The 17,500-nt window shown below is 19.1% G+C and overlaps 6 protein-coding genes across 6 annotated transcripts in view; 2 read left to right on the top strand and 4 right to left on the bottom strand.

The window, feature by feature from the left end:
* PF3D7_1112600 (ATPase, putative) overlaps positions 1 to 1,178 on the top strand; it is a gene marked incomplete at both ends in the record, with an annotated part of 2,124 nt that extends 946 nt beyond the window's left edge. Inside the window, one exon of the mRNA XM_001347768.1 lies at positions 1 to 1,178. This exon is cut by the window's left edge and continues 946 nt beyond it. Coding sequence (XP_001347804.1) covers positions 1 to 1,178 — 1,178 coding nt within the window.
* A 502-nt stretch (positions 1,179 to 1,680) lies between these two features.
* Positions 1,681 to 2,517, bottom strand: PF3D7_1112500 (RNA transcription, translation and transport factor protein, putative; the record flags this gene model as incomplete). Its single annotated transcript, XM_001347767.1, has 1 exon — positions 1,681 to 2,517. The coding sequence occupies one exon, from the start codon at positions 2,515 to 2,517 to the stop codon at positions 1,681 to 1,683; it is 837 nt and encodes a 278-aa protein (XP_001347803.1).
* Positions 2,518 to 3,545: 1,028 nt separating this feature from the next.
* PF3D7_1112400 (nucleic acid binding protein, putative) lies at positions 3,546 to 4,121 on the bottom strand (the record flags this gene model as incomplete). Its single annotated transcript, XM_001347766.1, has 1 exon — positions 3,546 to 4,121. One exon carries the CDS (start codon positions 4,119 to 4,121, stop codon positions 3,546 to 3,548), a length of 576 nt encoding a protein of 191 aa, XP_001347802.1.
* Positions 4,122 to 5,326: 1,205 nt separating this feature from the next.
* PF3D7_1112300 (conserved Plasmodium protein, unknown function) lies at positions 5,327 to 8,055 on the top strand (the record flags this gene model as incomplete). The annotated part of the gene is made up of 2 exons (XM_001347765.1): positions 5,327 to 7,722; positions 7,914 to 8,055. The coding sequence occupies 2 exons, from the start codon at positions 5,327 to 5,329 to the stop codon at positions 8,053 to 8,055; spliced, it is 2,538 nt and encodes an 845-aa protein (XP_001347801.1).
* Positions 8,056 to 8,392: 337 nt separating this feature from the next.
* PF3D7_1112200 (ubiquinone biosynthesis protein COQ4, putative) lies at positions 8,393 to 9,460 on the bottom strand (the record flags this gene model as incomplete). The annotated part of the gene is made up of 1 exon (XM_001347764.1): positions 8,393 to 9,460. One exon carries the CDS (start codon positions 9,458 to 9,460, stop codon positions 8,393 to 8,395), a length of 1,068 nt encoding a protein of 355 aa, XP_001347800.1.
* An 868-nt stretch (positions 9,461 to 10,328) lies between these two features.
* The window catches only part of PF3D7_1112100 (conserved Plasmodium protein, unknown function), a gene marked incomplete at both ends in the record, with an annotated part of 7,383 nt that continues 211 nt past the window's right edge, over positions 10,329 to 17,500 (bottom strand). Inside the window, one exon of the mRNA XM_001347763.2 lies at positions 10,329 to 17,500. This exon is cut by the window's right edge and continues 211 nt beyond it. Within this exon, the coding sequence (XP_001347799.2) occupies positions 10,329 to 17,500 (7,172 nt within the window).

The raw sequence follows: 17,500 nt of genomic DNA, 5'->3' as shown, positions 1-17,500 counted from the left end.
CATTAAGTTCACGATGTTTATATCTATATTTGAATTCATATGAAAAAACAGAATTAGAATTAATTATTAAAAGGATAACGAATAAATTGGATATACAAATAGAGGAAGATGCTTTAAATTTAATTATGAATCATTCTTGTGGCGATGCAAGGGTAGCAATAAATATTATAGATTTTGCTGTTCAAAGAATGGACAAACAAAATTTGGTTATACAGGAAAAGAGTATTGTATCTCAAAATGTGGTAGGTAGTTTAGAAGAAGGAAAAAAGGATAATGATTCTATTCGATTTATTAAGCAAAAGAAGTGTGATACTTATAATGATAATAATAATAATAAGAATAATAATAATATTAAAGATAATGATGATAATAATAGTAATAGTAAAGATAATGATGATAATAATAATAATAATAGTAAAGATAATAATGATATAAATAATAGTAAAGATAATAATGATATAAATAATAGTAAAGATAATAATGATAATAATAATAGTAAAGATAATAATGATGATGATTATAATAATAATAATAATAATGAACAGAACCACATAAATTACAATTATAGTAACGATAAGCTATATGAGACAGATCCATTATGTCAAAATTCTATTAAAAAGAAAGTTATAAAACTTAATCATATAAAAGAAATTTTACAGAATTTTCCATCTAATGATGATAAATTAGATCATTACAATTTTATCTCAGGATTACATAAAAGTATTAGAGCTGGGAATGTCAAAGCAGCTATTTTATATCTAATGAAATCTTTAAAAAATGGAGAAGATCCAATATATATTTGTAGAAGATTAATAAGAATCGCATCAGAAGATATAGGATTAGCTAACCATGATGTCTTATCTATATGTATTAATACACATTATGCATGCAAAGCTATAGGAATGCCTGAATGTCAAACATCATTAATATATGCCGTTATGGTTTTATGTAAATCTGCTAAAAGTAATTATATATATCTTGTGGAAAATACTGCAAAACAAATATGTAACGAATATAATTTCGATGTACCTTTTCATTTAAGAAATAGCTCAAATAAATATATATACACTAATCAACCTGAAATTTTATCATATGATGAACACGTGAATAAATATAAGGATGCTCAGAAGTATTTACCAGACTATTTGGAAAACTTAGAACTGTTCCCAGAAATGTGAATACAAATGTATATATAAAAAAAAAATATATATATATATATATATATACATATATATGTATATTTATATTTATATTTATATTTTATATATTATATATTTACAGGGAACGATTTTTATTTTCCAGAATCTTTTTCGTATTACCAAAAAAATTTTTGAATTATGCTTTTTAATTTTTTTTTTTTTTTTTTTTAATTTAAATTAATTTATTCATTTTATTGATTTCATAATAAATGAATCAATTGTTGCTGTACATAAGGTATACAATAATTGGCCTATTTTAAAAATATTTAAGAGTTAACACAAAAAAAAAAAAAAAATAAATAAATAAAATAAATAAAATAAAACAAATAACGGTGTTGATATATATATAATACATATTCATATATTTTTATATTCATATATTCATATATTTATATATTTATATATTTACATATTTATATATTTAAAACTATAGTGTTACGTTATTTTCATTTGATACATATTTGAATTTAATATTTTTATTTTATCTTCCAAGTCGACCTTGTTTTATGTCTATGACCGGATTATACGTTAAGGTTTGTATATCATTTAAAATTTCTTTAATGTCTATCTTTCTTTTTTTAAGTTGTTCATTAAATAAATATCTTATTATATATACAAATTCTTTTAATTCATCATCCTTTACATTTATATTTAATGAGAATAAATGTTCATAATCTGTATTATCTGTTTTTGATTTGTTTTTTAATTTTTCTTTTATCAATTTTAAAGCAGATATAACATAAGAAATGTTTATATAATTTCTATCCATATTATTTATATTTAGTAATGGAATATTATTATGTTTGAATATTTCATTAATTTTTTCTATTAATACATTAAATGTATTTTCTTTTATATATTGACTTTCATCATTTGAATGTAATTTTAAATAATTAAGTTCAAAGAAATTTATTAAAAGATCATCATTATCTTCATCATCTTGTAAATGGTTATGTCCATTCTCTATATCTTGTATGTCTTCATCATCATCATCATCATCAAAATTTGTTATATCTTTATATTCATCAATCAATGCTAAGGTTGTTAAATTATTTAATATGTAGGTTCTTACATGTAAATCATTCATATTATTTTTATTAATATTTTCAATATTGATATTTAATTTTTTTAAATATTTTATAATATGCTCAATATAATTCTTCTCCTTTCTATAATTAATTTTTTCTCGTTCTTTGGGCTTATATAGGCGAATTTTTTCTTCTTCTATTTTTAAAATAAGGAAATAAAAATCATCCTTTTCAATATCAAACGATTCATCAAAATTGAGTAACTTTAACTTTTTTTCTAGTGTTTTCATTTTTTTTCTAAATATGAAATGTTTAAATAAAAAAAAGAAGCAAAATGAAACAAAATGAAATGCAACATATAAATAAATAAATAAATAAATAAATATATATATATATATATATATATATATATATATATATATATGATATGATATTCTTTTAATCTTTTTTTTCTTTTGGTAAGATTCTTGACATGGTAAAGTTACATATTATAAAATACAATATGTATTGTATATCTTACATAAAAATATATCAATATAATTTACAATTTTGTAAAACAATCATAAAAAGATGAACATATATATATTATATATTATATTCCATTTGTATATATTTGTTCAGTACTTATTTTGTATAACTTCATATATTATATATAGGAAAACATAAATCCATAAAACTATATTTTATTTTTATAAATAAAATATTCTTATACATGTTGATTTGGAAAAATTTATTTCTTTAAAAAATATTATATATATATTAATAAGATATACATATTTCATGAAAAAAAAAAAAAAAAATATATAAATATATATATATATATATATATATATATATATAAGATATATAATATTTATATCTCATATAAGTTATATATATTTTTTTAAGCATTTCGCCTTTATTATTAAATACATTATATAATATATATATATATATATATATATATATATATGTGTGCCTCTCCTTTATTCTTTAAAACTATTCAATCAAAATCCTATAAAAATATAACCAATATTTTATGTTTGCCTCAAATTGTAAAACATATAGAAATTAAAAAAATATACATGAAAAGAAAAACAAAGCAGAAGTTTCTTTTAAAAAATAATATTATATTATATTATTTATTTTTTTACCCTAATCTATATAATATATTAAAATAAACGTTTTCTTTTAAAATATTATATTGACATATCATAATAAAATTATGATAATCTAATTTAAAAAAAAAAAAAAAAAAAAAAAAAAAAAAAAAAAAAATATATATTATATATATATTATAAATATATATAATTTTTTAACAAAATGTTCATAAAATGTATTAATAAAAAAATGTATTAAAATAAGCATTTTCATTATTTTGTGTGGACTCCAAATCATCTTCGTCATTTCTGCTTTTGTCCTCGATTGGATTTCTCCTTTCTTCTTCTTGATATTTTAAATAATCATGAAAAACTAATAAATGATGATGACATAAATAATTAAAAGAATCTAATTTATTAATTGAACTTATGGATATGGTTAAGTCTTCATTTAAACTAACAGTATTACATATACCAAATATTTGTATTAAATCATTAATTTTTATATTATCTTTTTTTTCATTATAACTATTTAATGAATATGTTAAAAGTAATTTAGCTTTGATACATCCTGTAGTATCATCTATTGTATATATTATAAATTCTTTTTTTTCTTCAATATTTAATACGAGTCCTACGATCTTTATCAGATTTAATTTTTTATTTAGTAATATTAATTTATTTCTATCTTTTTTATATGCTCTTATTAACATACTAATATTGGCGTACATAAAATTTGATTCATTCGATTCTTCTTTTATATCTTCATTAAAATAACCACTCTCGATATTTAAATTGGTTAGTATCCCAGACATTTTTAAACAAAGATAAATATGTATAAATATATATATATTTTAAATACTTTTAATAATGTATGAAATAAACACACAAGTAAGTACATAAAAAATATATGTACATTAATATATATGTGAATAAAATGTTTAATATTTTAAAATGTTATATAATTTTCATATTTTTTAATACGTTCACATATATTTTAAACGTTACAATACATTTTTTTTTTTTTTTTTACTGTAATATGTGTGTATTTAATTATTCTTTTATAAGCTCCTGCTTTTTAATGTATAAATATTATACCAGGTTGCATATTTTTCTTATAATTACTCATATTAAAATATAAAATATAAAATATAAAATAAGAAAAAAATAATAATCACAAAATTAAATATATAGATATTATATTTTTTTGGTATGTATATTATATATATATATATATTATATATATGTACGTATATTTATTTATTTATTTATTTATTATTATTATTTTTTTTTTTCTTTAAAAATTTTTTATACATTTAACTAATCATCTTTTCTATTTCATATAAAATTCATAAAAAAAAAAAAAAAAAATTTTGATCTGTGAGAAGAAATTGAGGTGTTTAAAGCATATATATTATTATATATGTACAAATATTACTTATGTTTAACATTATATACATAATTATAATATATTATATATATGTGCTTATTATAATTATTCTCTTTCATTCTTCATGTAAAATAATCTAGAATAAAAAAAAAAAAAAAAAAAAAAATTATATGAACAGTGAATGAATCAATGTTTGTACTCAACAAATTATAAGGTATAAAACGATGTTATTATATAAATAAATATATCATGTATTTAATATTGTAAATATTATAAGGAGAATATTCATTTACCTCCAGCATCCTTATATTTTTATAAAAAAAAAAAAAAAAATGAAATGTCATAAAATAAAAAGAAAATAATTACATATACATATATATATATAATTTGATGGTTAACACACATATATATTATATATGTATATATTTCATAGTGATCAATTAATATATATATATATATATATATATATATATATATTTTTATTTAATTATTAATTATATCACTTTTTCTTTCTTTCTTTTTTTTTTTTTTTTTTTTTTTTTTTTTTTTTTTTTTGGTTCATCTATACTAACATGATATAAAGTAAAATATTTATGCGCATTTCCTTTCCCCTTCAAAACACATAAGGTCATGAATTTGTTTAAAGGGTTTGTTCCAAATTATAAGTATCAAAATATTTTTAATCTAAGAATAAAATCATTTTGTTTTAATTTGAGCACATTATGTGGTAAGTATAATAAAAGTGATAAAAGGAAGTTTCTGATTTCGTCGAATAAGTCTATAAAGGGGTATGATAAACAAAAAGAGCATTTAAGAAAAAAATTTACACATGTATATAAAAAGGATGAAGGGAAAATAAAAAATTATAAAAATTTTAAAAATATAAAACGTCTAAAAGATAATATTGCAGAAAAAAGTAATATTATGTATCAAAATAATATTGAAACATCTTATAATGATGAACATTTATTTTTAAACAAATTAAATTATAATGATGATGAAAATAAAACACAGAGGTTTAATGACAAATATATTATGGATGTAGGTCACATAAAAAATATGTACATACAAAATTGTTTAAAGAAAAATAATATTCTTTATATTTATACATACCAATATTTATTAATTGAATTATTAAGATGTAATAAAAATGTGTTAACAAATTTAATACATTCAGATTGTATAATGTCATATATTATATATAGCTTTTATAAAATAAATACACAAGGATCAAATAATATATATGATAATAAATATGCAAACCATAATAAAGGTCAAAATGTAGATGATTTATTATATATTTCAAATCCATCTAAACATAAAGATCTAAACATATTAAAACATGAAGAAAGAAAAGAAAAGAAAAAATTACCCTATTCAGAAAATTGTGTATTATTAATAGTTTCATCACAAGAACAAATAAGTTTAATATATGAAACTATTGTAAAATTAAAAATTGATAATATATCTACATATATTATAAATAATGAAAATAATATTGATAATATAAGAAATCATTTATTTTTATACAATATGATTATAATGAATATTGAACATATAAAAGATGATTATGATTTTGAAATATTTCTGGATCATATAAGTTTCCTTGTAGTTGATGATATATATGAAATATATAAGAAAAAAAAAACAAATTTATTAAAAAATATTTTAAAAAATTGTAAAAAAAAACAAGAAACAGATAGCTTTTTTCAAATTTTATTGATAAATAAAATATTTGATGAATGGCTATTCAATGATATCGTACAATATTTAAAGTGTATAAAATATAATATCTATATTGAGAAGAAAAAAATGAATCAATCTAATTTATTAAATGATAATGTTATTCATAATAATTTTGTAAATACGTTTCGTTGTGTTAATCTAATTCAATATAAACCAAAAATTCATACACACATGAGTATATATGTACCCTTAAATGATGAAAAGAAATTTTTAATATTATTCAATATTCTAGATAATAATAAAAATAAAAAAAGAATATTAATTTATTATAATAAAAGTGATATATATTCATTCTATTTATATCTTAATTCATATATGCCTTGTATATTTTTATCTAATACATTTAAAATGAATTGTACAAAAAATCTCGTACATCATTTTAATACAACTAATGATTATATATTAATAACAAATGATAAAACAATTAACAAAATTTATGACCTACGAATTAATTTATATATACATTATACATTTGATGATGATATCACATCATATATGGATATATTATCAAATCATTCACCATTTAATTTAAAAAATGTAAATGAAAATAATCAAAATGTACAAAAAGGAGATCATAACAATGAAAAAGATAACAATGGTTTGGATATATATTATAAAAATATTGATGAACAAATAAATAATTCTTATGATATAGAAGAGTCTATTTTATTTTATAACAAGAAACAATATAAAACATATAATATATTAAACAATCTTGTTAATTTTTCAACCTATACATTACCAACCATAAAATATATGAAATATAATTTTATGAATTTTCTAATACAAGAAATTCAAAGTACGCTTATTGATGATAATAAACATATAACAGAAGCCGAAAAAATATATGAAAAATATGGACACACATTTATATCTGCAGCATTATATTATATACAAAAAAAAAAATTATTTCATACAAATAAGAAGTATAAAAATAAAACACAAAATGAACATTTTTCAAATATACATTTTATTATAGAAAAAAATATTTCTATCAATACTAAAAATCAATTAATGAGTTTCTTAAATGAACTTTTAAATTTTAATAAAACTGTAGGTGATATCAAGTTTTTTATTCAAAATTACATATACAGTAAAAGAGGATATATTTTAACTATTCCTGAGCATATATATAACATATTACACAAAAATAAAAATGATATTGAAAATGTTGAAAAATATAAGCATATACATATGTATATTTTATATAACAATTATCAAAAGGATTTTACATTTAGCTGTGTCAAAAAGGGCAAATACAAGTCAAAAAAAGCAAAGAGGTACAAAATTTGTATTATATATAAATATATATAGGTCAATATATATATATATATATATATATATATAAATATATATATATATAAATATATTTTATTTCGCATAAAAAATGAATTTATATATATATGTCAATATATATATATATATGTATATATTTTTTTTTTTTTTTTTTTTTTTTTTTTTTTTTTTTTAGACGCTTGATGAAACGGTTAAACGTGAAAAAGGAACAAATAGAAATTAATAAGTTAAATAAAAAATTGGCTAGTAGTTTTAAAATAAGAAAAAGAAATGTAAAAAATAATATGGAGTCTATAAAAAAAGCAATGGAAATGTAGATGAGAAAGGTAGTAAAAATTGGAAAAAAAAAAAAAAAAGAAAACAAAAAGTAATATAATTTATAGATATGTCATAATTACAAAAATGGAATCACACAAATATATATATATATATATATATTAATTTATATATATATTTTTTAATATTTGTATAATTTTCAAAAGTGATAAAATATTTTTTTTATATTCATTATACTGAAAAAATTAAAAGACCATTTAATGTGTTGAAACATTTATGGTGATATAGGTAGGAAAAATATTCACATATTCAAACATATATATATATATATATATATATATGTGTATATTTTTTTTTTTTTTTTTTTTTTTTTTTTGTTTAATTAATGCCGGCCATCAAGTTTAAGTTGGATGGTAGAGGAGTTATGTTATATTTCTTTCTAAACAGATCAATATCTTTATCAAACCATTTTTCTACATATATTGAATGTAATGGTTTGTTTGTTTGTATTGCAGTTTTATAAGCCCATGGATATAAATTTGTTAATAGTAGTTTTCTTGGTTTATATTGGAAATGAAAATAATTTTTAATATTATTTTTTAAGTATAAATATTCATTATTTAATTTGTCATAATGTATATCATTATAATTCTTATTTTGATATCCGTATATAATAGAACCTCTAACATGTGAAGAATTATTTAAATTATCGAAATAATATTTATATAATTTGTAATAAAAGGATTGGCTTTCTCTTTTTTCTACATGAAAATAATCAGTTAAATAATATTCATATTGTTTTAAAGACATTTCATCAATATAATTATAATCATCATTATATGTATAATCAAAATTAGGACATAAAAAATTAGAAGGAATATTATGCTCAAATATATATTGGAACCTATATAAAGGTGTCATAAATGGTGCTATTAAAATTGCAAGTAATGTTATAGGTAATTTTGTTTGTATTAATTCGATTAATTTTAATGCTGCTTCTGCTTCTATTGATATATTTAAATTATATACTACATGAGCTATATCATGAATTTGTCTATATCTTGTTAATATATAAGATTCGTTTATATCTTTTATAAAATGTGAAACTTCTCTATCATGTGCATGTAATTTATAAGTTTCTAAAAATTCCATATATTTATAACCTAATGTATTTTTTGGTAACTTCTTTAATTCATTAAAACATATATCTTGACGTATTAATAAAGGCTTTTCTTTTAATATCCTAATCCCTTCTTCGTCAGTTCTCATATATTCATATATTTTCCTCACTGCATATTTAGCTGATATATCAGCAGCATGAGCTAATAAATGTGTTCTTCCAGGAGAACTATAAATTCGAAATATTGTCTTTAAAAATATTTCAAATTTGCTCAATTTATTTATATCAATAAAATTAGATTGAAATATTTTTACAAAATTGTACATTCTCCAGATAGTTATCTTCTCAAAGAGGAAAAAAAAAAAAAAAAAAAAAAAAAAAAAAAAAAAAAAATTATATGTCCTTAATATTTATACTTTTAATTTCCACATTTTTATCATTATCTTTAAAAAGAAATATTTATAAAACAATAACATTCAAAAGATATATAATACAAAATAAATAAATATAAATAAATAAATATATATATATATATATATATATACATATTTATGTCAATGAAAGGATTTATAAAATCATATTACCTACTCATTTAGATTTTAAAAGAAACAAAAAAAAAAAAAAAAATGAAACTCCACCATACCCAATTTTTTTGTTTTATTTAATAATTATATGTAATATTTTATAACCACAATATAACATACAAATATAAAATATATATATATATATATATATATATGCAACATTTGCATGATTTATGTAAATATATCAAAATAAATTTGCCTTTCTGTTTTATTTTTTTTTGCTAACCATGATCAGAATTAAAAAATAATATATATATATATATATATATATATTTATTTATTTATATAATATTTATTTATATACAAATTAGTAAACCAAAAGATATGCTTATTATATAACCTTTTATAATTTTAATCATCAATGATATTTTAGTAAGTTTAACGAAAAAAAAAGGAAAAAACACATGAAAAATGAGAATTATATGATAACAAAAAATAAATAAAATAAAATAGAAACACAAAAAATGAATGTGTAAAAATAATAAATAGATTTACAAAATGTAAAATATATACATGAATATATGTATATACATGTAGTATTGATGTATACATAATATATATATATATATATATATATTTTTTTTTTTTTTTTTTTTTTTTTTTTTTTTTTTTAAAAAAAAGTGGAGGCGTTATAAAGTTCGTTTAACAAGATTGTTTGCTTCTCCTCGTCTTCATCAAATATGCGCTCAATAGACCTTTTTAAATTTAGAAGGATAAAGATTGCTTTTTTTTTCATGAGTTTATTAATATATCTTGTAGATCTCTTAGCTTCGTTATATTTATATTCATTATTATAATATTGTTTTTCATTATTTAATTTTCTACATTTGGTTTTATTTTGTTCGTTTTCAAAAAATATGATTTTTCTTTTCAATTTTCCACTTTGTGTATTTTCCTCAGGGGGATGTATATTTTTATTTTTCATTTCATCTTTATTTTGATCCTTAGTTTTATTTTCATATTTATGTTTATACAAGCTTTTCCTTATACATTTAAAATTTGATATGGAATTTTTTATAAAAAAATATTTGCTGTTTTTTCCCATGCTATTGTAGTTATGTCCTTGTATATCTTTTCTTAGTATTGTATTTTTATAATTTCCATTTTTAGAAATCGATAATTTATTATTATCATTATTTATTAATACATTGTTTTCATATGATTTAATATGTTCATTGGGATGTTTTGTTGGGATATTTTTATTTGTTGACAATATTATATCTTTATGACCTTGATGATTATTTATTATATTTTTGGAATTGTGATTTTCCACTCCATCAATATAATATAAATTAGTTGACTTATTTTCATATGGTATGTTACTATAACATCTATCCGATAAATTAATTATATTTTTATTACTATCGTTAGAAATATTTGAATCATTTCTTTGAGGACTTTTATGAATTTCTTGCCAATTATTTTTCTTAAAATCAAAATAATAATTCTCTGTTTTATTTATTAATTTATGAACATACAAATCATCATCTGAGTTATTATTCAGAACCTCTTCATTTGAATTATATCGTATATGATTTAATTCATATATATTACAAAAATTTAATAAAATATGAAAAAACATTTCCCAAAATTGTGCGTACTTTTTTCTTTTTAACATAAATTTGGTATAGAAATTTTTTATTTTATTTTCATTATTCTTCTCAACAAAATAATTGTCAGACTGTTTTTTTATTTTATCTAAATAATAAAATATCTTTTCTTTATTTTTATTGTCAATGGATAATATTTTAGAATAATCTATAAAATAGATATTTTCCTTATCATGATTTTCATCATATAAACTGGAGGAGCATTTATTCTCTTTTTTATTTTTGATCATATCTTCCAAATCGTCTAAACTGTTTAAATTGTTAATATTGCGTAAGTTGTTGCTTTGTTTTATTTTTTTTTTGTTCTTACTCATACTATTACTTTTATTCATACCATTACTTTTATTCATACCATTACTTTTATTCATAGTCTTCCTCTTGGGGTTCTCTTCATTATCATATAAATAATATTCATCCATAAAAGAATCATTATTCTCTATACACATATGATCCTCCTCTTGATATACCTTTTCCTTAATCTTTATAAAGTTCTCAATTTCTTTATATTTATCTTTCTTACTACTCTTATATTTCACTTGATCATTTGCAACATCCTTTCCTTTTTTTTTCCTTTTTGTATAACATGTATTACGCCCATTTGTATTATTAAAATGATTATTGTGTGTTGAATATGTAATACCCAAGTTATTTACGGTGATATTATGTTTATCATTCAATGTCCTTTCATATCGGTATTTTGTATGACCTATATGCTTGTAAAATAAAAGGCAGCTAGCTATTTGTGCAATACCAATAAAATCAATATGATAATTATAAATAGAATCATTTAAAAAACTATAACAATCACAATTCTTTTCACCATAAAAAAGGTACTTTTTAAAATTTTTCATATCTATACCTCTACCAATATCTATTAAAAAAAGATTCAAGGGAAAACTCGTAGTTTTTAAAAAGCTATCCTTTTTATTATAATTATTTAATTTGTCTTTACCTAAATATCTATTATTTTTATACAAACTATTAAAATAGGAACTATTTTTATAAATGTTTGAATATTCTTTTTCTTTTTCTCTTTCTTTTTCTTTTTCTTTTTCTTGTTCCATTTCTCTATCTTGTTCCCTTTCTCTTTCTTGTTCCCTTTCTCTTTCCTGTTCCCTTTCTTTTTCCTTTTTTTTATACTTATTATTTCCTTTCCTACTTTTATTATATTCAGCATTGTATCTTTTTTTCCCCCTTCTTCGCCCTTCTCTATTACATAAATCTTCATTTTTACTAATTAAAATATTATCAATTTTTACATCTCCGTGTAAGACATCTAAGAAATGTAACTGAAGTACAGATACAATTATTTGATAAATAATGAATAAAATTAATTCTTCATTTACACTTTTATAATTTTTCCTAATAAAATAATTAATTAATTCATTTAATGTTATAACATTATTGTGTGTATTCATAATTAAAATGGACATGTTTCTTTTTTCTTTCAATGTTTCTTTTTTAATGTTTTCATTTTTTTCTCCCTTGACTTTTTTCTGGCTCTTACTATTCTCTTCATCATCTCTATAAATTTTATCATCTCTATAAATTTTATCATCTCCATAAATTTTATCATCTCTATAAATTTTATCATCTCTATAAATTTTATCATCTCTATAAATTTTATCATCTCTATAAATTTTATCAATTTTGTGATTATTTTCCATATTGTAAATATTTTTGTTATTCTCATTATATGTCTTCATTTCAACATCTTTGCTGTTTTGATGCGAGGTAGATTTATAATGTAGTTCATCAGGAAATATATACCTATTTTCGTTCTCATAAATTTCATAAAAGAGTTGCCTTCCTGAATAATTTACATTATTATATTTTGTGTATTTATTTATTTTATTAGATTTGCGTACCTTTAATAAATATGAAAAGTATATTTCTTTTTTTGCTAAATGTAATTTATGTTGTACTTTGCATGCAAATAATTTGTTATTAATAGTACATTTAAAAATTGAACCATTTAATCCTTTCCCATTTTTACATAAAATTTTCATAATTCTTTTTTCATTCTTATCACTTAATAAACATATTTCTGAATTTTTTTTAAAAGACATGATTAATTCTTTTTCGTTGTATCTAAATATTTTAGTATGATCCATATCATTTATATTGGATTGTATACATGCAAAATGTTTATATCTTTCATTTTCCATACTGTTATAAGGGTTAATTAAATTAATCCCTCCTATTATATAATGATCAAATAAATATACAATACCTAACTTGAATTTATGATAAATATGAATTAAATTTAATTTCTTCTGTGTATTATTCAATACATTTTCTTTAATATATATTTCACAAGTATCTATAAATGGTTTTTCTATACCTCCAATATTATTATATAAATCATGATATCCTACTTTTAATTTATTTTGTTCATTTAATATATTTACATCTTCTCCACCCTTATCATGTATATCAATATGATAATCCTTTTCTTTCAAATCTATCATATTATTATTATTATTATTATTATTGTTGTTGTTGTTGTTATTACCTTTTAATGGATCGCTTTTTTCTTTTATATTTACTTCTTCATCCATACTATCAATATGTATTTCTTCTAACTCCTTCATTTCTTTTGTTTCTTGGTTGTTGTTATCCAAACTTTCTATTATTAATGACGATTCTTCATTTTCACTTAATGACAAATTAAAAATTAATTTTTTACTACCTTTTGATTTTAAAGTTTGAATCTTTTTATAAACCTTTTTGTTATTACCAATTATTTCTTTTTCTTCCAACATACCTTCTTTTGAATCGTTACATATATTTATTTTTACGTTTTCTACACTTTTTTTATTTTCATTAATACTATCTTCTTCATATTCTTTTAAATTGTATTCCTCATCAATAGAAATATTTTTATGATTTATTTTATTTTTCATGATATTATCAGTAGTATTGTTATTTTTAATACACAAAGATTCATTTGTATCTTTTATAAATTCATTACATGTTTTTTCATTTATAGTATTAATTATATTTTTCCCTTCAACATTGTTATCTTTTGGAATATTTGTTTCTTTTGTACTTATTATTTTATTATCTTTTTTACTATTCGTATCATGTTCATTAACCTGTTGTTGTTTATTCTTTGAATTCGTTTTATTTATATTTACATTATCTTCATGAATTTTTTTCTTATCCCTTTGCAATTGCATATTTTTCTTATTCTTTACAATTTCTTTCTTTTTCTTTTCATTTTTCCCCTTAATTTTTGGTTTGGATCTATTTCTTCTTTTCATATAATACTCATAATCATCCGTTGTATTTTCAGAGCTTGTAGATTCATCACTAAAATATATTTTATATTTTCCAACACAATCATTTTTCTTACTTTTTAAATCATATTTTATATTATTATTTTCATTAAGATATTTCTCCTTCATCACATTTTGTGATAATTTATTAACATCAGATTCATTATCCACTGAAACATTTTCATCACTAGGACAAGTATCTTTTTCCATATTATCCTTAACAGATATGTCTATATCCTTATTATTATTATTTTCATCTTCTTCAATAATTATATCATTATTATCCATATTTTCTTTTTCTTCAATTTTATTTTTTTTTTTATCGTTTGGTTCTATTTCATTTTGTTCAATTATATTTTCTTCCTCCTTATATATGTTCTTGCTATTTTCATAATTATCAATTTTTTCATTGTTATGTTCATCCTTATATACAGTCACCATATTATCATCTTCATTTTGTTCATTACATAAATCAATTTCGTTTAGGTTGCCACACTTATTCTCCAAATAATGCTTAGGTTCCTTTAAGGGACTCCTATTAACATAATCACACTTTTCATTTTCATCATTTATTTTTTTATCTAATATAAATAAATTCATTTCCTTTTGATTTACATCAATCATATGATTTTCCTTATGTATTATATTATACAATATCGTTTCAAATAATTTATTAATAATTTTTTTATTACAAAAATTAAAATTACCACTAGGTATATACATTTTATGCTCACCATCTATATCAAAATTTAGATTACTCTTTTTTATAATATCACTTTTTTTCATTACACGATGTAGACAATGTTTTGGATCATCCATTTGTTTCTTATTCATATATATTGATAATCCTTTTGTATTATTTATCAGTACATTATATAATAATATTTGTCTCTTTTTATTTTGAATTTTCCTTGGATAAAAGAAACCGTTAATTTTGTTAATTCCTTTTTGTTCATTTTTTTTAATCCTTTTTATATTTTTAATCCTTTTTATATTTTTAATTCTTTTTATTTTTCTTTTTCTTTTTCTTTTACTTTTTCTTTTTATTTTTATTTTTCCTTCTACACTATTTATATTATTTTCATTTACTTTTTCCTTTTGATCCTTATACTTTTTCTTCCTCAAAAAAATTTCGTTATTATATTTCAATTGTATTATAGATCCATAACAATGAAATGTCAAAAATTTTTTTAATTGACTTTCATTTTCAATATCTTTTCCGTCGTATTCATTTATATCAAAATATGTTAAATTTAATATTTTTTCATATCTTTTTTTTTGTGAATTGTTCAGGCGAATTTTCGATATTTTGTATTTTTGATCATTTTGACTATCAACAATACAATTCTGAACATTTTTTTGCTTGTTTAAATTTTCTGTACAATCATTTTTTGATATTTGTTTCTTATCATTATCTTCACATTGAATCAGATTATTGTTTAAATTTCTTTGTCTTAAATAAATAGGAAGATTTCTTCTTTTTTCATGAGAGTTTAATTTTGCATTGATATATAAGAAATTTCTGTGTGCATAAATGTGGCTCATCATATTTTTATATGTACATTTCATTTTACTAAGTATATGAACAGGTTTTATATTTTTTTTTTTAAAAAACATCAAATAAATATTTAAAAAGTAATGACACATAGACTTGGGAAGATTAAAATATAAATATATGACAAAAATTTTGATACTTTTATATAAAGTGTATAAAGATAAATGAAGAACAAAATGAATATGTTCATTTAAATAAAAAAAACATATTTTCAGAAAATATAAAAGTAAAACTAAATCATATATATATGAAAAGCTTTTGTGACACATATTAATACTTTTATACCCATTACCAATTTGGATAAATTTTTTTAATTTGGGAATATATTCCTTAAATTTTTCTTCATATATATATAACATATGTTCATACCATTTATCATATAATTTTATATTTTTTGAATAAGAATAACAATGAAACTTTTGTATTAAATCATTTTGAACATATTTCTTAACCCAATGATATATTCTTAATTTTCTTTGGATAACTTTTTTATTTCTATATATTTCCCCATAACATCTAATTATATTATACTTTATAATATAATCTCCAAAAAAACATATAAACCAATATATTTCATCACAAAAAAGATTAGTACAATTAGATTTTTCATTTTTATTTAATACGATTTCGTAATTTATCTGAGAGTTTTCTAAATCATTGTGATTTTCATTGTGATTTTCATTGTGATTTTTATTGTGATTTTCATTGTGATTTTCATTGTGATTTTTATTGTGATTTTCATTGTGATTTTCACTGTATTTTTCATTGTGATTTTCACTGTAATTTTCATTGTGATTTTCACTGTATTTTTCATTGTGATTTTCACTGTAATTTTCATTGTGATTTTCACTGTAATTTTCATTATTATTTTCACAAATATTTTTATTCTCACATAAAGGAATATCATTCATTTCTTCATCAGATTTATCTTTATTTTTTATCTTATCCTTATCATCGCTTTTTGAAACAACATTTGTTTTGTCATTATTTTGATATAATTTTAAATAAACAAAAATGAGAACATTCAAAGGATTCAATGTAACAAATAAATAATTTATTAACAATTTTTTGAAATGACAATTAAATGTTTGGAATAATAATGTATGCTTCTTAATATAATATAGTACATATTTTATACTATCATATTTAAATAATATTCTTGAATATTCCTTATTTACTATTTTTTCAATATCACTCTTTCTTAATTTATTTATAACATAACAATTATTAGGGTCATTTATTTCATCACCAGTTTTATATTCCAATATAAAGGTATGAAATTTATATCCAAACGTTGATAAATAAAAATCCAAATATTCTTGTAAAACCTTGGAAA

The sequence above is a fragment of the Plasmodium falciparum genome, assembly GCF_000002765.6.
Source record: "Plasmodium falciparum 3D7 genome assembly, chromosome: 11".
Taxonomy (NCBI): domain Eukaryota; phylum Apicomplexa; class Aconoidasida; order Haemosporida; family Plasmodiidae; genus Plasmodium; species Plasmodium falciparum.
The sequence above is the reverse complement of the archived record's forward strand: the minus strand, read 5'-3'. Positions and strand labels throughout refer to the sequence as shown.